At 36.2% G+C, this 17,329-nt stretch overlaps 6 protein-coding genes across 8 annotated transcripts in view; 3 read left to right on the top strand and 3 right to left on the bottom strand.

Annotated features, from left to right (window-relative positions):
* Window positions 1-1,277: 1,277 nt before the first annotated feature.
* On the top strand, window positions 1,278-2,503 carry LOC128895844 (probable pterin-4-alpha-carbinolamine dehydratase). Its single transcript, XM_054158788.1, has 4 exons — window positions 1,278-1,469; window positions 1,758-1,916; window positions 2,081-2,200; window positions 2,284-2,503. Exons 2-4 carry the CDS (start codon window positions 1,800-1,802, stop codon window positions 2,461-2,463), a joined length of 417 nt encoding a protein of 138 aa, XP_054014763.1. The 5' UTR covers window positions 1,278-1,469; window positions 1,758-1,799; the 3' UTR covers window positions 2,464-2,503.
* Window positions 2,504-2,657: 154 nt separating this feature from the next.
* LOC128895843 (succinate dehydrogenase [ubiquinone] cytochrome b small subunit, mitochondrial) lies at window positions 2,658-3,956 on the bottom strand. Its single transcript, XM_054158787.1, has 4 exons — window positions 3,704-3,956; window positions 3,351-3,490; window positions 3,067-3,260; window positions 2,658-2,981 (listed from the first exon to the last, which is right to left on the bottom strand). Exons 1-4 carry the CDS (start codon window positions 3,753-3,755, stop codon window positions 2,756-2,758), a joined length of 612 nt encoding a protein of 203 aa, XP_054014762.1. The 5' UTR covers window positions 3,756-3,956; the 3' UTR covers window positions 2,658-2,755.
* Window positions 3,957-4,032: 76 nt separating this feature from the next.
* Window positions 4,033-7,505, top strand: LOC128895835 (pseudouridylate synthase 7 homolog). The gene is made up of 6 exons (XM_054158773.1): window positions 4,033-4,748; window positions 4,829-5,335; window positions 5,405-5,890; window positions 5,971-6,760; window positions 6,845-6,996; window positions 7,057-7,505. The coding sequence occupies exons 1-6, from the start codon at window positions 4,598-4,600 to the stop codon at window positions 7,371-7,373; spliced, it is 2,403 nt and encodes an 800-aa protein (XP_054014748.1). The 5' UTR covers window positions 4,033-4,597; the 3' UTR covers window positions 7,374-7,505.
* Window positions 7,506-7,689: 184 nt separating this feature from the next.
* LOC128895842 (zinc finger protein 239-like) lies at window positions 7,690-10,067 on the top strand. Of its 2 annotated transcripts, none has more exons than XM_054158786.1 (5): window positions 7,690-8,429; window positions 8,500-8,832; window positions 8,923-9,090; window positions 9,147-9,316; window positions 9,579-9,752. In XM_054158786.1, exons 2-5 carry the CDS (start codon window positions 8,826-8,828, stop codon window positions 9,750-9,752), a joined length of 519 nt encoding a protein of 172 aa, XP_054014761.1. In that variant the 5' UTR covers window positions 7,690-8,429; window positions 8,500-8,825. The 2 variants fall into 2 exon arrangements, with proteins under 2 accessions (XP_054014761.1, XP_054014760.1); XM_054158785.1 differs by lacking the exon at window positions 7,690-8,429 and adding an exon at window positions 9,819-10,067 and having other exon boundaries at window positions 8,694-8,832; window positions 9,579-9,744.
* On the bottom strand, window positions 10,063-14,821 carry LOC128895837 (beta-galactosidase). Of its 2 annotated transcripts, XM_054158776.1 has the most exons (11): window positions 14,515-14,821; window positions 13,662-13,912; window positions 13,377-13,549; window positions 13,076-13,226; window positions 12,860-12,923; window positions 12,628-12,722; window positions 12,317-12,544; window positions 11,878-12,049; window positions 11,644-11,765; window positions 10,807-11,214; window positions 10,063-10,741 (listed from the first exon to the last, which is right to left on the bottom strand). In XM_054158776.1, exons 2-11 carry the CDS (start codon window positions 13,731-13,733, stop codon window positions 10,292-10,294), a joined length of 1,935 nt encoding a protein of 644 aa, XP_054014751.1. In that variant the 5' UTR covers window positions 13,734-13,912; window positions 14,515-14,821; the 3' UTR covers window positions 10,063-10,291. The 2 variants fall into 2 exon arrangements, with proteins under 2 accessions (XP_054014751.1, XP_054014752.1); XM_054158777.1 differs by lacking the exon at window positions 14,515-14,821 and having other exon boundaries at window positions 13,662-13,983.
* Window positions 14,822-16,759: 1,938 nt separating this feature from the next.
* LOC128895792 (dentin sialophosphoprotein-like) overlaps window positions 16,760-17,329 on the bottom strand; it is a 2,959-nt gene continuing 2,389 nt past the window's right edge. The window contains exon 4 of the mRNA XM_054158718.1: window positions 16,760-17,224. Within this exon, the coding sequence (XP_054014693.1) occupies window positions 16,760-17,224 (465 nt within the window). The remainder of the gene's footprint in view (window positions 17,225-17,329) is intronic.

The following is a 17,329-nucleotide window of genomic DNA, read 5'->3' as shown; positions in this document are numbered from 1 at the left end:
TACGATGTTAACAACGTTGCCGTCGCAAATAACGATGGTGTGTGTTGGCGACTGGATATCCGTGACAGGAGAGAGTAAATCCAAGCGGTAGCTGGTAGTTAGTCGATCGTGGATCGTTTCGATGCTGACACGAATAAGTGAAATGAAATTCATCGATGGCAGACCAGACGCTGCGTGTAATAACAGAACTATGCAGAAATCGAACACCTGACTCCAATTGGCAACATTTGCCATCCTTTGGAAAAAGGTTAACGACGTCTCCACCGATGAGGAACTTTAACCCCGGCTCGATTCCTGCCAATCGATCTGATGTACCTAAAACATTTCTATAATAAAAGGTTTTTTTAAAATAACTAATCGTATACCAATCGTTAAAATCAAACCACTCATTATTCGAACATTTAATTGTATAATTTTGGTCCTGTACGATTATAGGAAAATGCAGTAAGTAGTAAATAGTACAAGGAAATAAAATTAAACAGCTCTCGATCGAGATGCTGAAAGATTCTAATACATCATTTTCCTATAAATTGTCTGCTTTTCGCTGTTTTCCTTTGCGGGGGTGCGATACGTCACGTAACAGCTCTTGCGAGATCTAAAGTTGTAATTGATTCCCTCCAAAATGAATCGCGTTTAATTTATTGTACAGTGGTAGCCATCTTTCAAAATACATTCGATTAATTTATACGTATATCGCCTTGCCTCACCAGGTGCGGCAATTTGCATGCGGTTTTAAATAGATTAACGCATTAAACGAAACATTCCCTCTTCGACGATTGTAAATCTAAAAGTGAGGCAATGCAACGGGTAAGAGTGAGTAAAAGGTTCGTAAACGCAATCGTCATCCTAGAAGTGAAGCACGTGCGAGAATGAAAGTCCTTGTGGGAAACGGTATGCGTGAAGAGAGCAATGAAGAGGTATTATTAAAAGCCGATTCGCGTATCTCGTAATTTAAATTCCTCAAGATAAACGCGCTAGAATTAAAGGAATACGTAATTTAATCACGCAACAGGTAATTAGGATCATAGCCAATTTACCAATTAGTATCGTATTATTTGTAATTTTCTTCAAATAGATATTTAATTGGTAAGCAGCAATCGTAGATCCCTCAATCTTTGATCAATGTATTATAGAAACAGTTTATTTAGAAGGAAGGTTTCATCGTCCTCGGATGCTTTTTATTTTTAATTTGCTAAAGGACGCTTAATAAAGTAAAAATTTGACGAATACTGATAATGAAGCAGATAGTAAACTGGTTTCAAATAAACCGCCATCGTTTCTGATCCTGTACATTTGTGTTTAGCGTACGAGAGGTTAATTTTTTCTCCAACGTGTACAGAACAACAGAAACCATATTAATGTAGATTGTTTAATCTTAAAGATAATAAATTAATCAACAATATGTAATATTAGGATTGAAAATGTGTTCGTGATTTTACAAAAGTTCAATAGGTGATGAAATTTCATCGGTAAGGTTATGGTCGAGTTGCGTTGATATACTTTTACAATAATTTTAAGAGAAAATATTTATAATTTTTGTTCGAAAGCATATCGTTAAATATTACGTGAATTATTCAAAAGTTAAGTTAATATTCTATAGAAATTTATTAAATCTGGTCAATCGAAAATCGAGCATATAATGTATTTATTGTACGATGAATTTACACATCGAATTTTTGTCAAATATATGATGATAGAATGAATTTTAATAATGAATTAGTTACATAATAACGAGATATTAATTTATTCCGTGACAGCGAACTGTTTTAACGGCATCAAGGAAAAAGAAAGCAAAATCCATGTCGACTCTAACGCGCATGCGATTTATCAATAGTGGGGGGATCCTTCGCGAGAAAATATTCCATATTTTCGACCGTAGACAAATATCTACTCCTGCTGTAAAAGGAAAAACGATGGTAAGTTTTTACAATAAATTTAGAAAATTAATGTACCAAAAATATCTTCCACTCCATGAAGAATAGATTACTTAACTTCTCATACTAAACACTTGTATTAAAAACAAAATTTGTACTGGATCGATCGAGTATAAGATTTTATAGCAATATGTTATTTTTTCAAGGGTAAATTGACTCAAGAGGAAAGGGAAAAAGACTTGAAACCATTATTGTCAAATGGTTGGTCAATTGAGTCAAATAGGGATGCCATTTACAAGGAGTTTTTGTTTAAAAACTTTAATCAGGTATATTCTAGTTTAATTAAATTACTTCTGTTTGTTTTATATCATCGAGAATGTATTTCTTTCTTGTTTATGCGAATTTGTAGGCTTTTGGTTTTATGACAAGAGTGGCTCTGCAAGCAGAAAAAATGGACCATCATCCTGAATGGTTTAATGTTTATAATAAAGTAAACATTACTCTCTCTTCTCATGATGTAAATGGTTTATCAAAAAGAGACATTAAACTTGCTACATTTATAGACAAAACTACCACGGATGCAAATTGAAACTTGAATTATACAATATTGTATGTCTATAAATCTTGGATTGAATTCATGTTCTATTATGAAAACCACATTGACAATATAAAACATTGTACTTAAGTTTATTTTGTTTTACAATTTTAATAAATAAACGCCATTTGTTCAAATATACCAAATACATTTATTTTTCAAAATCTTATTCCAATAATTCAGTCTGATACTTGAAAGCAAATAATTTATTTTTGAATGCTTTACAAGAAGATGAATTACAAAGTCCTAAATGAATATATTAATAATCTATTGAAAATTAATCCAATTATTTCGAAGGTTGAGCAGTAGAGGTTTGAGAAGGTGGGGGTTCCTTGCCAATTGCCCAAGCATCCTTAATAGCCCTTGCAACTCCAGGTCCATTATGTATAAGCATAAATAGTCCAGCAAGTGTAGCAGCCGAAAGTAATAACAGTGATACATGTAAAATCTTTGGTAGTAATGGTCCAACAACACTGGGTCTTGCATAATCTATAATAATAGCCTCCAAACCCCTATTGGACAATAGACACATTATGATAAATTAGATAACAGTTAGAACCACCATCTATAATGTAATAATGAAAACTAAATACTTACCAATGTGTATGCATTACAACTAATACAGACATTAGGCCATCAAGAACTGCACTTTCCGTTAATAAAGCAGCAGGAATTACAATTGGAAGTGCTGCTGCTACAATTCTTTCTAATACCCACATACGTACGTGATCACCTGCCGGTGTAGTTGCTTTGCGACTTTGTTGCATGCCAATAGTTGTAGTTATCGGTATCTGAAAAATAAATATGCACAAATAATTCCCTGTATGTAGGGAAATTTGAGAAACACTGATCAAAAGAAAATAGTATTACAAAATTATTACCTTTGCCAGAAAACGATTGCTTCCACATTTTGTTACAGTAGAATTTAAACATTGAGTAATACCAGCAAAACTTGTTGATGTTCTACTAAATTGTGGTGCTTTGCAAGAGTTTGAAAAAAGGTTAGTTTTGGAAAGAGATTCTACAAACAGATATAGTACACTTTCTATTAGAATGTCATTCTTAATTAACAGAAAGCAATTACAATACAACACCAATTTTTTACTAATCACTTTACGCACATGATACAAAATAAAGGAAATGTTTAGGTGTGATACAATTATCTAAACAGCCGATCAGGATTATGTAAACACTAAGAATTTAAACATCTTTCTATGTTTTAATTGCACCTTACCTAATTGTCTAACATTACGAAAGATGTTGACACCCACTCTTTCAAAAATCATTTTGTCAAATATTGAATATAAAATCTCTCAAAATTGGCACTCAGTCTATGAAAGAGGAATAGAATTTTTCTGAATCCCGTGACAATCAATTTTTAGAATAACAGTCACATACAGGTAAAAATACGACTGAGATGAACCACGGACTAGTTTTACAGAGACGAAACTTTTGTTGGGGACCTTTGAAGTTCTCTATATTTTCAGATTAGATATGTACTTTTACTTTCGACCTATCGAACTTGTTTGATAACTTTAGGAATAATATAAATAGTGTGCATGTATTTATTGAAAAATAAGTTGAGATATTAAATTTTATAGGAATCTATCATTGGTTTAGGACTGGTAGCGGCATCGGTGGCAAAATGCCCAAGTTTATAGTGAAAATAGTTTGTATCTTCTCTGTAAGATGGCGCCATCAAAATATTTTAATCAATTATTTTTCATTTTCTTATAAATGCATAATTAATACGATTCTTTGCTTTATAACATTACAATTGATTACTTTAATATATTATTTAAATAGTTTAATAAGCTTAACAGCAGGGATTATCAACCCTGAAGTTAGTGGCGCCATCTAGAATCAACAGTGGACACTATTTTCACTACAAACTTGGGCGTTTTGCCACCAATGGCGCTACTAGTTTTAAAAGCTGCTCACTGAGCGGCTTAGTAAGCGTTGACAATTCTGAACGCACCCACTGTGTACTGTTAACCTTACAAAATCACGCCGGTTACTTTGAAAATCTGAATGTATAAATTACATCATTTTAAATAAATAATATTGTACTGGTTTAAGTGAAAGAATAGTTTTGTTACACTTTTATTAAATAATTAAGTATACAGCAATGTCCGAAAGTAAAAGTGTCGATTCCAAAGACAGTAAATCTGAGCAAGAATCTGCAAACTCAAATGCACGTGACGAAGATCAAAAAAATTCCAGAAAAGACAGGCGGTTCAACAAAGATTTTAGAAAAAATCGAGGATCACACCATGGTGGTAAGATTTAGGAATAGTTCAGAATAATTACTTTATAAAAACATAACCAATTCACTGGTTTTCAACATTATATTTTAAAGGATACCGAAATAATAATTTTGGCAGAAAACCTTTCAAACGTACCTGGTCAGACGTGCAAAAAGGTGAAAAAAGGACGAAGATGGAAGTTGGAAGTCGACTGAAAGAATGTGATGTTGGAATTACAGAATTTATAGGAGAGAAAGGATTTTTTGGAATAATTAAAGAAAGGTATTCAGATTTCCATGTTAATGAAATTGCCCTTGATGGGCAGATTGCAAAGCTGACAAATCAAGTTATCCTACCTAAGGTAGAAGAAAATAACAGTTTGGAACTCTTGAAGAACACAATATCTGATACAATATGGAATGAGTTACAGAAATTGAAAGATCCAGAAGTATCTTCTATAGAAATAGATGTAACCACTTTAAGTAAGGAAGATAGGAGAACAATTCATGTAATTGCTAGCAAAATAACAAATGTTATTAGTCAAACAATAGCTAAAGAAGAGAAGAAAATTATAGTGATCATACGAAATAAAAAAGATAATTCTGTGGATAATCCTATCGGTATGTATACAAATTATTATAAATACTAAATTTGCTTACCTATGTTAATATAACATTTTCTTCTATCAGGTCCATTCTCTCAGATTTTCCGGAAAGATAACCGGGTAGATTGGAAGAAGCTTGGTGGTGAATACTGTTATTTTGTATTGCACAAAGTAAATATGGATACAATGGATGCATTAAATCAATTGGCTAAGCATACACGTATGAAGTCAAATTATTTTACCTATGCTGGAACAAAAGATCGTAGAGCTTGGACTACTCAGTGGGTTAGTGTGAAAAAAGTGGAACCATCGGATATATTGAGAGCAGCAAAAAATGTACGTGGTGCATATGTGGGAAACTTTAAGTTTGTTAAAGAACCTTTGAAACTAGGCATGCTCAATGGCAATCGCTTTAGGATAGCTTTGAGAAATGCAAATGGAACAGATGATCAGATTGAAGAAACAATGGTTTCTTTGAGAGACAATGGGTTCATAAATTATTATGGTCTACAGAGGTTTGGTACCATAGCTGCTATTCCAACTTATGCAATAGGGAAAGCTTTGCTACAGGGTAATTATTTTTCAAATTTTCAGACACATTTTATTTTGTATAAGGTTCATTAAGATTTATTTCAAATTTATTAATTATAGGTAAGTGGACGGAAGCGATTGAATTGATTTTGAAACCCCGCGATGGAGAACAAGATAGAGATTTAGCAGAAGCTAGGAAGGTATATGAATCAACTAAAAATGCACATACTGCATATAAACTGATTAAAGGATCTGACAAAATAGAAGCTTCACTTTTAAAAGGTATTTGTTCAGCAGGGAGTACGAATCCTCAGGGTGCGTTAGATTCGATACCCAGGAATATTCGGCTAATGTACATTCACTCGTATCAAAGTTACGTATGGAACTACATGGTATCTAAAAGAATAAAAGAATTTGGGAGGAAACCTATAGTAGGAGACTTAGTATATGAAGACAATATAAAACAAAATGATAACGATACCGAGGATTTTATTTACGATAATGATACCGAAGTTACGATAAAAAACAATAGCGAACCTAGCGAAAAAAAAAGTAAATTCGAAAGTGAAGTAAGCACAGATATTCCAAAAGTAGAGGAAAAACCTACAGAACACACAGAATCAACAATTACAGCAATTAAAGAAGTAACAGATGCTACAGAGTGCTGTATAAAAATAGATGACAATACTGAACAAAGTAATGATACTAATAAGAAAGATGAATTTGAAGATGTACGAAATCTTCCTACAGTAAAGATTCTTAAAGAAGAAGACTTGCCAAATTATACTTTGGCGGATGTGTTGATGCCTCAAGTTGGCTGGAAAGTTATATATCCACCTTATGCGAAACCCTGGTTTGACGAGTTTTTAGCAAAGGATGGTTTGACTACAGACCTTAGACAAAAGAATAAGTAAGTTGATTTCGAGAGAATGTTGTGTATATTATATTGGTATAATCGTAGCTTTCACTCTATATAATGTTTCTTTTATTTCAGGAAATATAGTTTAGGTGGTGCTTATAGAAAAATGCTGCAAGTACCTATGGATGTATCTTGGAAAATCATGCATTACAAAGACAAATACAGCAATCTTATTATGTGCGATATTGGAGAGATGCGGAAGTTGACGCCTCCAAAAGATGAACCAGGTATAATTTTTTTTACATAATATATTTATATTTTTATATAAGAAATTTTTGAATTTTCAGAGGGACAATATAAAGCTCTAATTGTTGAAATGTCCTTGAAAGCTTCTACATACGCGACAATGGCATTGCGTGAAATTTTGAAATCTGATACTTCTCCGGAAGTACAAGCTGCCCAATTTGCCGCATGTGTTACAGAGGCTGAGAAGTCAGACACCTCAAAAAATGTTGCAGAAAATGAAAATGCATGTTCTCGAAATAATAACAAAAACGTAGACGATGAAAGGGGTTCAACAGTTCAGGAAATGGAATCAAATGATTCGAATAAAACTGAAACTGGCGAACAAGACGACAAAATAGACGTATCCGATGCAATGTGAAATGGTGTTATTTACCATTTCAAGTAAATAAAATGTCCTATTTGATATTAAAATAAGTATTATTTAATACAAATAAAATTTTTTTTTTTAAGAAATATATTACTTTTAGTTTCTTTAAATACTTACTAAAAATAAGTAATCCAAAAGTTTTAAGTAAAGAATGAGATGAACTAACCTTTGGCATTCACAACCGATTCCTAATTCGTTTACAAAAAATATAAATATAAAGATTACATGGAAATCCTATCATCCCCAAATTAAGTAAGTGCATTTAATATGCAATATATTCGCAATAAGTAGTTGCAAGAATGTTATTAAAAATTTATCCGTTTCCACGGGGGATGAAATGAAATCGCCGTCTAGCGGTGAACGCATCAAACTCATCTTTCAACCAGCGGCAAACCATTCAAAGTTTGTCTAATGGATTCTTTGTTCTTTTATTAATTAAAAGAACGCAACAATATTTCTATCATTCACGCGTTTGCATAATGCGTGAAAACTTGGGAATCGTTCCACGATGATAATGCACTAATGCATACAGCTTAACTCGGAGTATTATCGCGCGTGGTCGATGAAGGAGCGATTTGTAATGATTCCGTGGAGACTTGAATAGCGTTAATATCCTCTCAGGTGACAAACGAGGGAGTGACGCTGCGGGACGTCCGACGTCTCGATGCCATACGACAAATTATCTCACCTCCGGTCGAATACCGTGAAAAATTGTCAATATCGTGACGAAGCGTTACTCTTGATCGACGAAAACGTACCGTTCCAGGGGGGTAATTAAGTGTCACTCTGCTTTAAATGATGTCTCCCGTGATGTAGCATCCTTTGACATTAAACGTTAACAAATATCATTCTTATTTACACTGCGGTAAAATCATGATTGCATTTTACTGTAAATAAATATCCACAGCAACTATTTAAAGTTGCCACCGTGTTGAATGTTAAACAAACGAATTCACAGGAAATATGGTTTTGCGTGTGCATGACTTTTACTTTATACGGAAATACGGTACCATTGTTACATCCTTGGTACCGGTTGACACTGTTAAGGTAATGGAATGCTATTAACCACATTGCCTTCGCGTGCATTACAAATTTGTATCTTACACTTTTTTGACAGGATTATTTTTTGCAAAGCGTGTTTAGCACTTGCCATCTTTTTTTTCGATGTGCATTAAACGAGGAAGGTCTTCAGCAGTCGCCAGGATGATCAGCATTATCAAAGAATATACGAAACTCCGCCCTTCGCGAGAAATACCGCCCCCGTCATGCGCTATCGTCCTCGTCGTCACTTTCAAGCTCACCTGTAATCTCCTCGCATAATCGGTTCGGGGTAGTGAGCATCTGATTCGTACTTCTTCTTCACATCTGGACGAAGTGCGGGAAATTTGATCGTTGGTGTATTTTGTGATATCGTTTGCTCTGAAAGCATTGGAAACATTTGTAATGTCTGGTAAGCGACTAATTATTGAGTTGTAGTAAAAGGTTTTCTAAAAGGGACTTTAAGATTTAATTTTCATGCGCTTATACTTTTAATATGCAGTATGGAGTGTCGTGCAAGACGTGCCTCTAGATTTAAGTTGTCGTGGCTCTGAAAGAAAAATAAGTTTGATGACCACCCCGAAGTTTCAAAGGTGTCTGCTTTGTCAGACGTGCGGCAAAAACTTTGACAGGCCTTCGTTGCTCAAGAGGCACCTGCGAACACACACAGGTCGGTAAGGTTAATTGAAAAAGTGTCTATTGATAATTATGACGTGCAATTAACAGGTGAAAAGCCACATGGTTGCGTCGTGTGTGGTAAAATGTTTAGTACGAGTAGCTCCCTGAATACACACGTCAGGATTCATACTGGAGAACGGCCACACGAGTGTCCTATTTGTGGGAAACGGTTCACTGCTTCCTCGAATTTGTATTATCATCGAATGACTCACTACAAGGTCCTTTTATTACATGATTAATATTAACGTGTGTGAGATCATTTATTGTAATTTGAAGCTTTAAATTAAAGTTTATACCTCGCCCAGACAGCCTGTAGTTTTAGTTGCCTATTTCCAGGGGCATCTTTCCCGCGCCTACTAGATGGCAACCGGTACTACAGACTGACTGGCGGGTTGCGTTATCTAGGAGCAACTATTCAAAGCACAATTAATTGAATGTTAATTTAACTGGAAATACTGATCGAAAAACATACGTATACAGGAAAAACCACATAAATGCAACGTGTGTGGTCGCTCCTTCCCAACCCCTGGCGATCTGAGGGCTCATGGTTATTCCCACACTGGTAACTGGCCGATGAGATGCACGGTCTGCAATCGTGGATTCTGTAAACCTGCAGCTTTGCATCATCATATGCAATTACACACTGGTAATTAGTACCTCTGATTAGATACTTTGCAATCCTTTGAATAACATTGAATTCTTGAATTCTCTTCTTTTTAGGAGATCGGCCATATCGCTGTGACATATGCAAAAAGCAGTTTTCCATGATTAGCAACTTACGATCTCACGAACGATCTCACACTATCTCGATCCAAAGTGTCGCCAATCGTGCAAACATGGAAAGTAATGGGACATCTACGAACGCAATTGGTTTTGAGAATGCAAGCAGAAATTATTTACAATTACCTCCAGCCTATTCGTGGACTTCTTGGCTACCTTTGATAGGGAATAATAATCAATAACGTAAGACAGAATTATATACTTTATTCCTTCCATTGAACTTTTTAATTAAACAACAGTCGGTCTTATTCGCCCTAAGAAAACGCGAGGATACAATGCAAGGGTTAAATAAATAAAAAAAGAAACTTAATCATTTCGAAGGCGATGTAACTTGTGAGTAGTTTTTTTCGGATGTAAAAATATAAAATCCTTTTATATCCTTTTCCTACATATTCTAGTTATAAAAGCAGAAGCTAATGGTACCAAAACGATGGTCCATTGAAATCATTTAGCTTATACGATCGTGGTGTTTGATCTAAGATCGGTGTGTCCTGGAATTTCATCTTTCTGCTGCTTGGTACATACTCCAGCTCTACCAGCACCAACTCATTTTCACCTGATCGCAAGTATGGTGCAGGGACATATAAAGTTACTTGGGGTCCGACTAGTGGCCAGTATCGACCGAGATTCCTGCCATTCACGAAAGCTACTCCTTTGCCCCAGCCAATAGTGTTTAAGTACGTGTCCATCGGTTCACCAGAAACAGTGAACTTTCCACGCAATACCACTGGTCCACGACGAAGAGTTCCGTTCTCCAGCGTGATCGTCGGGTAATTGTCATTTAGGGTGATGCTATCCAGAGAGAACCCTGTCATTGTCCAACCACGAAGCGGCGTGTTGTTCAGAGTTACGTTCCAGATCCCCTATTAAAAGATGTTTATTTAGAAATTACCATGAGACAGAGCGTGGACCATACCGATTAACCAACCTTAAAGTCGCGAAGTCCACTCCCATAGTTCACTCGTCCTTGATTTTCTACCAGTAGCTTTAAATTTTTTTGGTAGGGCTCCTCTATGCTTATGTCGTATATATTGTTAGTGCGACTGAAGGTTCCAACTAAGTGGTCACCCACGTAGACCAGCGCTCTGTCCCGAGGTGTCGCACGTAGAGTAGCTGGATCCGAAGAACTGGTCACCAAGTTAGTCTCGTACAACGCTAACCAACGAGGGAGATCGAGAGCCTCGAACGTCAAGGGATCCGATGCGTGTGTAACGATCGTTGCAAATTTCTCTCGACCCTTCGTGTCGAACAGATTCAAGACTGGCGACAAGTATACCGAACCGTAACTGCCTTTTGGAGACACCGTCGGTAGGGATATGTTGGGCATGAGCAGATACTGTAAACATGAAGGTTAGACGATAAAGAGGCATGAGGGACAGATTGTTAGGTCTCAAGGTCTAAAGGTCCAATATATTTTAAATACCCCTGTAGTTTTGCAACCTGCCAGTCGAGCTGTAGCTTCGGTTGCCATCGATCAGGAGCAATATCCCTGTGCTCCAATTAGATACTTAACCATTTCATATTAAACGAAACACCTTGTGTATTTTTACCCGAAATAAGATAGCAATTCATCGACCTATCATTTATTGTGATATAAAATCATAAATTAGAGTTATTACCGAGTCGATTACCGATCTGTAGTTTCGGTTGCCTACTATCAGGGGCATTTTTCTGTGCCTAATTTCTATTTGAATGAAAAACAAAGTTGTTAAGTCCCTTCTGAAGAACCGTTTAGAATCAGATACGAAATGTTACGATATCGTACCTTAGCGATAACGTCTCTGATTAGGAAGTACTTCGGAGTTGGATCGCCAGCTTCTGTTAACGGGGCGTCATAGTCGTAGGATGTTAACTGCGGCTGATATACGTTCCCAACAATATTGGCACCTATCAAATTATTTAATTTATTCTTGCAATCGCAAATATTGAAGTCCTCGTGAAGCAGTAATAGTTTTTGAAAAAAAAAAAAAAAAAAAAAAAAAAAAAAACTTGTACTAACCTGAAGTATAACCGAAGTTTGTGCCACCGAAAAACATGTACATATTAACAGAAGCACCCAAAGACAGCATTTCGTCCAGGGTTTTCGTAACTGCGCTGGCTTGCACTCTTTGAAACGGTTGTTGCCAGGACGACAACCATCCAGGGTAAAACTCAGAATTTACAAATGGACCCTGGAGGAAACACGTCATCGATGTAGCGACACTTTGTACTTTTAGATAGCTGAGGTTTACTGCTTGCGATAAAGCATATAATACAACAATTACACGACACTTTTTTAGTTTTTGCCAAGCAAAGTTTACGATTTGTGATAATGCATTAGTAGTACTACTCAGATTGCTATGTTATTTAGGCGAGTTGATAACTTTTCTTCGACAATGCGTGCACTCGAACAATTGCACATTCTGATAAAACGTGTTATTTTGAAAGATGATATTTACCTTTGGTTGATACAAGCGCATTGTTTCGAAACTTTTCGTTACGTTAGAGCCAGCTCCGAAATCAACGGTAGTATAAGCTCCAATCACGGATCCGCAACGAACCATGCTCGCGCTGTTTCCATCTGTCGTGTATAAAAGAGCTTTCGCTTCAATCTTCTCGTTCATGAACTCTCGCAGTCTGTTCATGTACGCAGTGTCGCAGGCGTAGCTTCCGTATTCGTTTTCCACCTGAAACAGCGTTTTGGAATCAATAATTATCGCCGTTTACTGCTTGTTCTTTTCACGTGGAATCTGGCAATTTTTGTTCGTACCTGAACCATAATTATAGGACCTCCATTGCCCCTGAGGTAAGGATTGACTTTTTCGAACACCTTCGTTAAGTATCTTTCCACGAAGCTCATGTAACCTGCGTAAAAGTACTTGGAGTTATTTAAAGAGAAGTTTGATAAACAAAGTATAAAACTCGTATTATTTTCCATCGTTTGCAATGAACGATTAGAAGTTAAAAATAATTTCTAGTTAAGCGTCGTTAGAAGTTCTTACGTGGGTCATTTGTACGTAATCTTATATCCGGTATGCTTGTCAGTAACCAGTATGGAAGACCTCCCTAAAGATAAAGTAGAATGGAAAAATGAACACATAAAATTACGGTAAATGTAGGAGTTAGTCGTGACACCTAACGATTAACTAAATATTTGGAGTTAATAACATAGTTAATAGATCAATATGCGACACTTGGATAAACATTATCGCACTTACGAAGTCTCTTTCGGCGCAGATGTAAGGACCTGGTCTCAAAAGGACCATCAGACCTTCTTCTTGAGCGATGCTCAAAAATTCGGTTAAGTCTGCGTCACCCGACCAGTGCCATACATCCGGTCTTGGTTCGTGCAAACTCCATTCCACGTAACTGATAGAAACAAAATTAGATATATATTACGAAGATAATAGAATTAAATTGCGTTTAAAATGAAAGTAAGAAATAAAGTACTCGATGTCTTCGTGAAATATTTCAACGAAGCGATACTTCGATGAATTTGAAGTTTGAAATTCGACTCACGTGGAAACGGCGTTCAACCCAGCCGCTCTCATTTTCCTCAAACGATCCCTCCAGTAACGTCTTGGGGCTCGAAAATAGTGAAAACTGCCGGACACATACCGGAACGGTTCCCCATCGAGTAAAAATTGATTGTTCTCGTAATCGACTCCGAAACTGAAATTCTTCGGAGCGTTCTGAAATCGCAAGATTAGAATGAAGCAGGTCTTGGATTTTCTGAGAAGGGCTTTAGAAGAATTAGGAATTGAACAAACATGATTTTTCATACTAATTTTTCCGAGTACTTACATCGTTCACGTGGACATTCACTACCTCTCCCATCGCGCCGGTCACGGCCAAGGTCAGCAGAAGCGACCACATCCTTCTTGTCCTGAAAACTACAGTGTCCCCTTGTCGAAAAAGTGGAACACCTATCCACTGGTGGACAACTTGTGTCACGAATCTGTTCAACCTTCCTCGATTTGATCTGTCGATGGTCTGTTAAAGTTCACCGACTGAGAAGATACCGCGCGGAGAGATCAATTATAGCTCGAAGAACTCTGATAGCTGCATATCGTTGGAAAAATTAATCTACTAATCAGTATCGTCCGAATTCGATAACAGATTTGCAAACGTTGCTCCAGATATGATTATCGCACAAGTGTCAATTGCATCGCAGTCTAATCAGAGATTAATTTAATTTTTATGTAGATCCAAACAATGGACAACTTCGTACTGATCGATCGTTTGATGAATATTGCAGCTCGAATTAATTGGATGGTGTATCTTATACGAAACGAATGTAGGTTGAGCGAATGACAATGAAGTTGATCTGTCAAGACGTTCTTTTATTATTCATCGAGTGTTGCACAGGCGAAGGTTTTTGACCTAATTCTGTCATCTTCTGAATACGAAAGAATCTTACACTGTACAGAAACGCATAAAATTCTGGGTGTAATGACGAAACGTTTGCTGCGATAACGGTGGCCTAATCTTCAACATAGAAGCTACTCTTCTTTGGGACGTATTTTCCTTTTAATAATTATCGTGCAATATAGATTGCTCTTTTAAAGTTCACTTATTTCGTGTATTTAATCACTTCGGTTGTCTACACAGTGTCCATGTGATTTATTGTTATTCGTTTCACCAGAATGTCGTGTACCTTTGACTTTCATTGTTGGCGAAAGATGACCCCGGTGAGGTCGAAAACGTTAGGCTGACAATAGCGAACGCATAAAAAGGCTTGGCAGATCAAATCGAATTGTGCTCTTACAAATATACAACCCGAAAGTTTTATCTGTTCGAACGAATGACTCGATCGCGAATAAATTGTCGTATTTATTCGTCATCCATTATTCGAATGTAATTTTGCCTGCTCGTCGATTCTGATCCGATCGAGGACAGGTCGAGGTCTCGCTGGTCGTCGCTGAACGTGTCACGGGCACTATACTGACTGACCCACGGCTTCTGGATGACTGTCGAGCAACCGAGCCGGTAGTAGCCAGCCAAGCGTTACGCGAACATATTCCGTTACGCGGTTAGAGTGACCAGCGATGGGAACGAGGATACAAGTCGTATTGCAAATCTCAACTCGACAATAAGAAGTCAAATAAGAATACAACTGGCAGAGCGTGAGATGGTCTAGTTGAGAAAAGCATCGATTGCCTAATTTCGAATTGTCATGCTCCATTTTTCGTTTAGACTCCTACCATACACTTGCAAAAGTATTTTTTTTATTTTATCTAAACCTCTACGAATCTTATATCTGAGATTAAAGATTAGATTAGATTATAGATTATAGATTATAGATTAGATTCTTTCACAAACTTACATAAGTGAGAAGACTTTTTGTTAATGTAACTCGCGAGGAGTAGTAGTAATCTTCGCGAGACACGTTCGATCCCATCACTGGTTTCATTGAATGTTGTCGAACTCTTAGCATAAGTACAAGCCTATCGGCCAAGGCAGCGAGTGGGGAGGATTCCTCTTAATAAGACACTTGGAGGATGTTCTTCCAACTCGATTCTTTCGTTGAACGAAGAACAACCATAATTACCTACATGCAAGCATAAATGGTGTTAGAGGAGGTGTGTCAGTTACAAAGAGTTTTTTAAACGGAGCTCTAAGATCGCTTAAACGACGTTATGTCAATCTGATATATTCTATATCATCTGTATTTGATTAAAAGAACGATAAACTGAAACGTGAAAGTTTCTCATGATTAAGAGTAGTCGAGAAGTCTTGTGCTATTTTGCAATTTAGGGTACGAATTCCATTGTTTAAAGTTCCAGAGGATTATCCACCAATTCGTGTACGTGATTGGCGACAGATTACAGTCACTGGTGATCAAACTTTCCATTCTGTAGCACGAATGGATGTTATAAACGTCAATGTCAGAGCAATAGACACGGCAGAGGAGATCTAACGTTAGATAATATGTACTTTGTGCATGGACGATGATATTTTATATTAATAATAATAAAGCAGTAAAATAATTCTTCGATCAAATGGGATCGTTTGTTTGCGACTTGAAGAATTATTTTGTCATTTTTCACGCAAGGAAAATTCAAGCTGAAGTTGTGTCAACTAATAATAGCTTATCGCTAACCTTCCCTTATCGAAATTTATTCGAATGAGATATTTTGTTTGCTAGAATTAATGCATGAATATGTAAACGATAACAGTAACTTTCGTCTGATTAAAAATCAGAGAGCTTTGTTTTTATACGATCGATTAAATTAAATTTTGAACTACATTAATTAATCGATGATAAAGATCCGTTTAATTTGATTGACTGATTAATTAAAAAGATTTTAACAACAAAATAGTAGAAAACAATACGCATTATAAAAAGTTTTGATAATGTATGTTTTTATATGCTGTGCTGTAGTCGATAAAGTAAAAAACTGTTTTCTAGTATACAATGGCTCCATCTAGCATCTAGAATACGAACTATTTCACGACAAACTTGGGTGTTTTCCCGCCGAGGGCGCTGATCAAGGGTTTAATTTCAAAAGTAGTTAAAAAATAATTTAAATTTTCTAAGAAATCAACGATATTTTTCGCATTCTTTTATAATGAATTCGTATCATATACGTACTGATACATATTATAAACAGTAATGACTTCATAGTAACAACATTAATATTATCATATAAAAGTATTAATTTATATTTAAATATTCATATGATACAATGACACTTCAATATCATACGATATTGAATAATATTTATTCATTAGTTGGTTTTTGTCATTTAGACGATCGGAATAGAATAATCTCGAAGAACTTGACGAACTTAATAAATATGTTTCTGAAATTCTTATAATTGCTGCATTTATTTTATCCTTATTAATTTAGGTTGTACAATATACTACAATTAATACTATATTTACATATATTATGTTCCCTACACAAGGTTCTCTTCAATTGGCTCTTCTGGAACAACATTGACTGGAACTGCGGTAGTCGCTTTAACCGATTCTATGCTCTCCGAGACAATAGTGTTGAATAATAAACTAGTCTCAGAACTTCCGTCTGGAGTAGCTGTGTTTGGGACTTCTGTTGATACTGTTGTATCCTCTGAAATCTGTCCATCTCCGCCTGAATTTGTTAGAGTAGGTTCCTGAAGTATTGGACGAAGTACCACCGAACCATTAGTTTTAGGTTCTGCAGGTTGACTAATGTTTGACTTAGATGGTTTAGTTTCATCGATAGATGATTCTCCATTGTTGGACGAGTTACTTGCTGTAGGTGTAGTACTTGTATTAATTGGAGAACTGTCACTGCCATCAGGATCTGTTTGAGACTCTGCATCTTCTGCTTCACTTCCCTGTCCACTTGTCAGAGCCGGTTCCACATCCAGTGGAGTTGACTTGAATGATTCATCATCATTAGATTCTATAAGTTCATTAATCTCTGTGGTAGATTCTTCAGTATCATTATTGGATGAATTTCCACTGTCATTTGGAGAGTTACC

This window comes from Hylaeus anthracinus, unplaced genomic scaffold, assembly GCF_026225885.1.
Source record: "Hylaeus anthracinus isolate JK02 unplaced genomic scaffold, UHH_iyHylAnth1.0_haploid 5, whole genome shotgun sequence".
Taxonomy (NCBI): domain Eukaryota; kingdom Metazoa; phylum Arthropoda; class Insecta; order Hymenoptera; family Colletidae; genus Hylaeus; species Hylaeus anthracinus.
This window is presented reverse-complemented; position numbering and strand designations above follow the sequence as displayed.

Coding starts and splice junctions, on each gene's coding strand:
- LOC128895844 (XM_054158788.1), top strand. CDS start 1,800: ATGTCGACTCTAACGCGCATGCGATTTATCAATAGTGGGGGGATCCTT. Junction 1,917..2,080: donor CTGTAAAAGGAAAAACGATG/GTAAGTTTTTAC, acceptor TATTTTTTCAAG/GGTAAATTGACTCAAGAGGA. Junction 2,201..2,283: donor TGTTTAAAAACTTTAATCAG/GTATATTCTAGT, acceptor GCGAATTTGTAG/GCTTTTGGTTTTATGACAAG.
- LOC128895842 (XM_054158785.1), top strand. Junction 9,091..9,146: donor GCACCTGCGAACACACACAG/GTCGGTAAGGTT, acceptor TGCAATTAACAG/GTGAAAAGCCACATGGTTGC. Junction 9,745..9,818: donor TCATATGCAATTACACACTG/GTAATTAGTACC, acceptor TCTTCTTTTTAG/GAGATCGGCCATATCGCTGT.
- LOC128895843 (XM_054158787.1), bottom strand. CDS start 3,755: ATGATTTTTGAAAGAGTGGGTGTCAACATCTTTCGTAATGTTAGACAA. Junction 3,261..3,350: donor GCAATCGTTTTCTGGCAAAG/GTAATAATTTTG, acceptor TTTATTTTTCAG/ATACCGATAACTACAACTAT. Junction 2,982..3,066: donor GTTGTAATGCATACACATTG/GTAAGTATTTAG, acceptor ATTGTCCAATAG/GGGTTTGGAGGCTATTATTA.
- LOC128895835 (XM_054158773.1), top strand. CDS start 4,598: ATGTCCGAAAGTAAAAGTGTCGATTCCAAAGACAGTAAATCTGAGCAA. Junction 4,749..4,828: donor TCGAGGATCACACCATGGTG/GTAAGATTTAGG, acceptor TATATTTTAAAG/GATACCGAAATAATAATTTT. Junction 6,997..7,056: donor GCCTCCAAAAGATGAACCAG/GTATAATTTTTT, acceptor TTGAATTTTCAG/AGGGACAATATAAAGCTCTA.
- LOC128895837 (XM_054158776.1), bottom strand. CDS start 13,733: ATGTGGTCGCTTCTGCTGACCTTGGCCGTGACCGGCGCGATGGGAGAG. Junction 12,545..12,627: donor GTCCTATAATTATGGTTCAG/GTACGAACAAAA, acceptor ACGCTGTTTCAG/GTGGAAAACGAATACGGAAG. Junction 10,742..10,806: donor GTGGACTTCGCGACTTTAAG/GTTGGTTAATCG, acceptor ATCTTTTAATAG/GGGATCTGGAACGTAACTCT.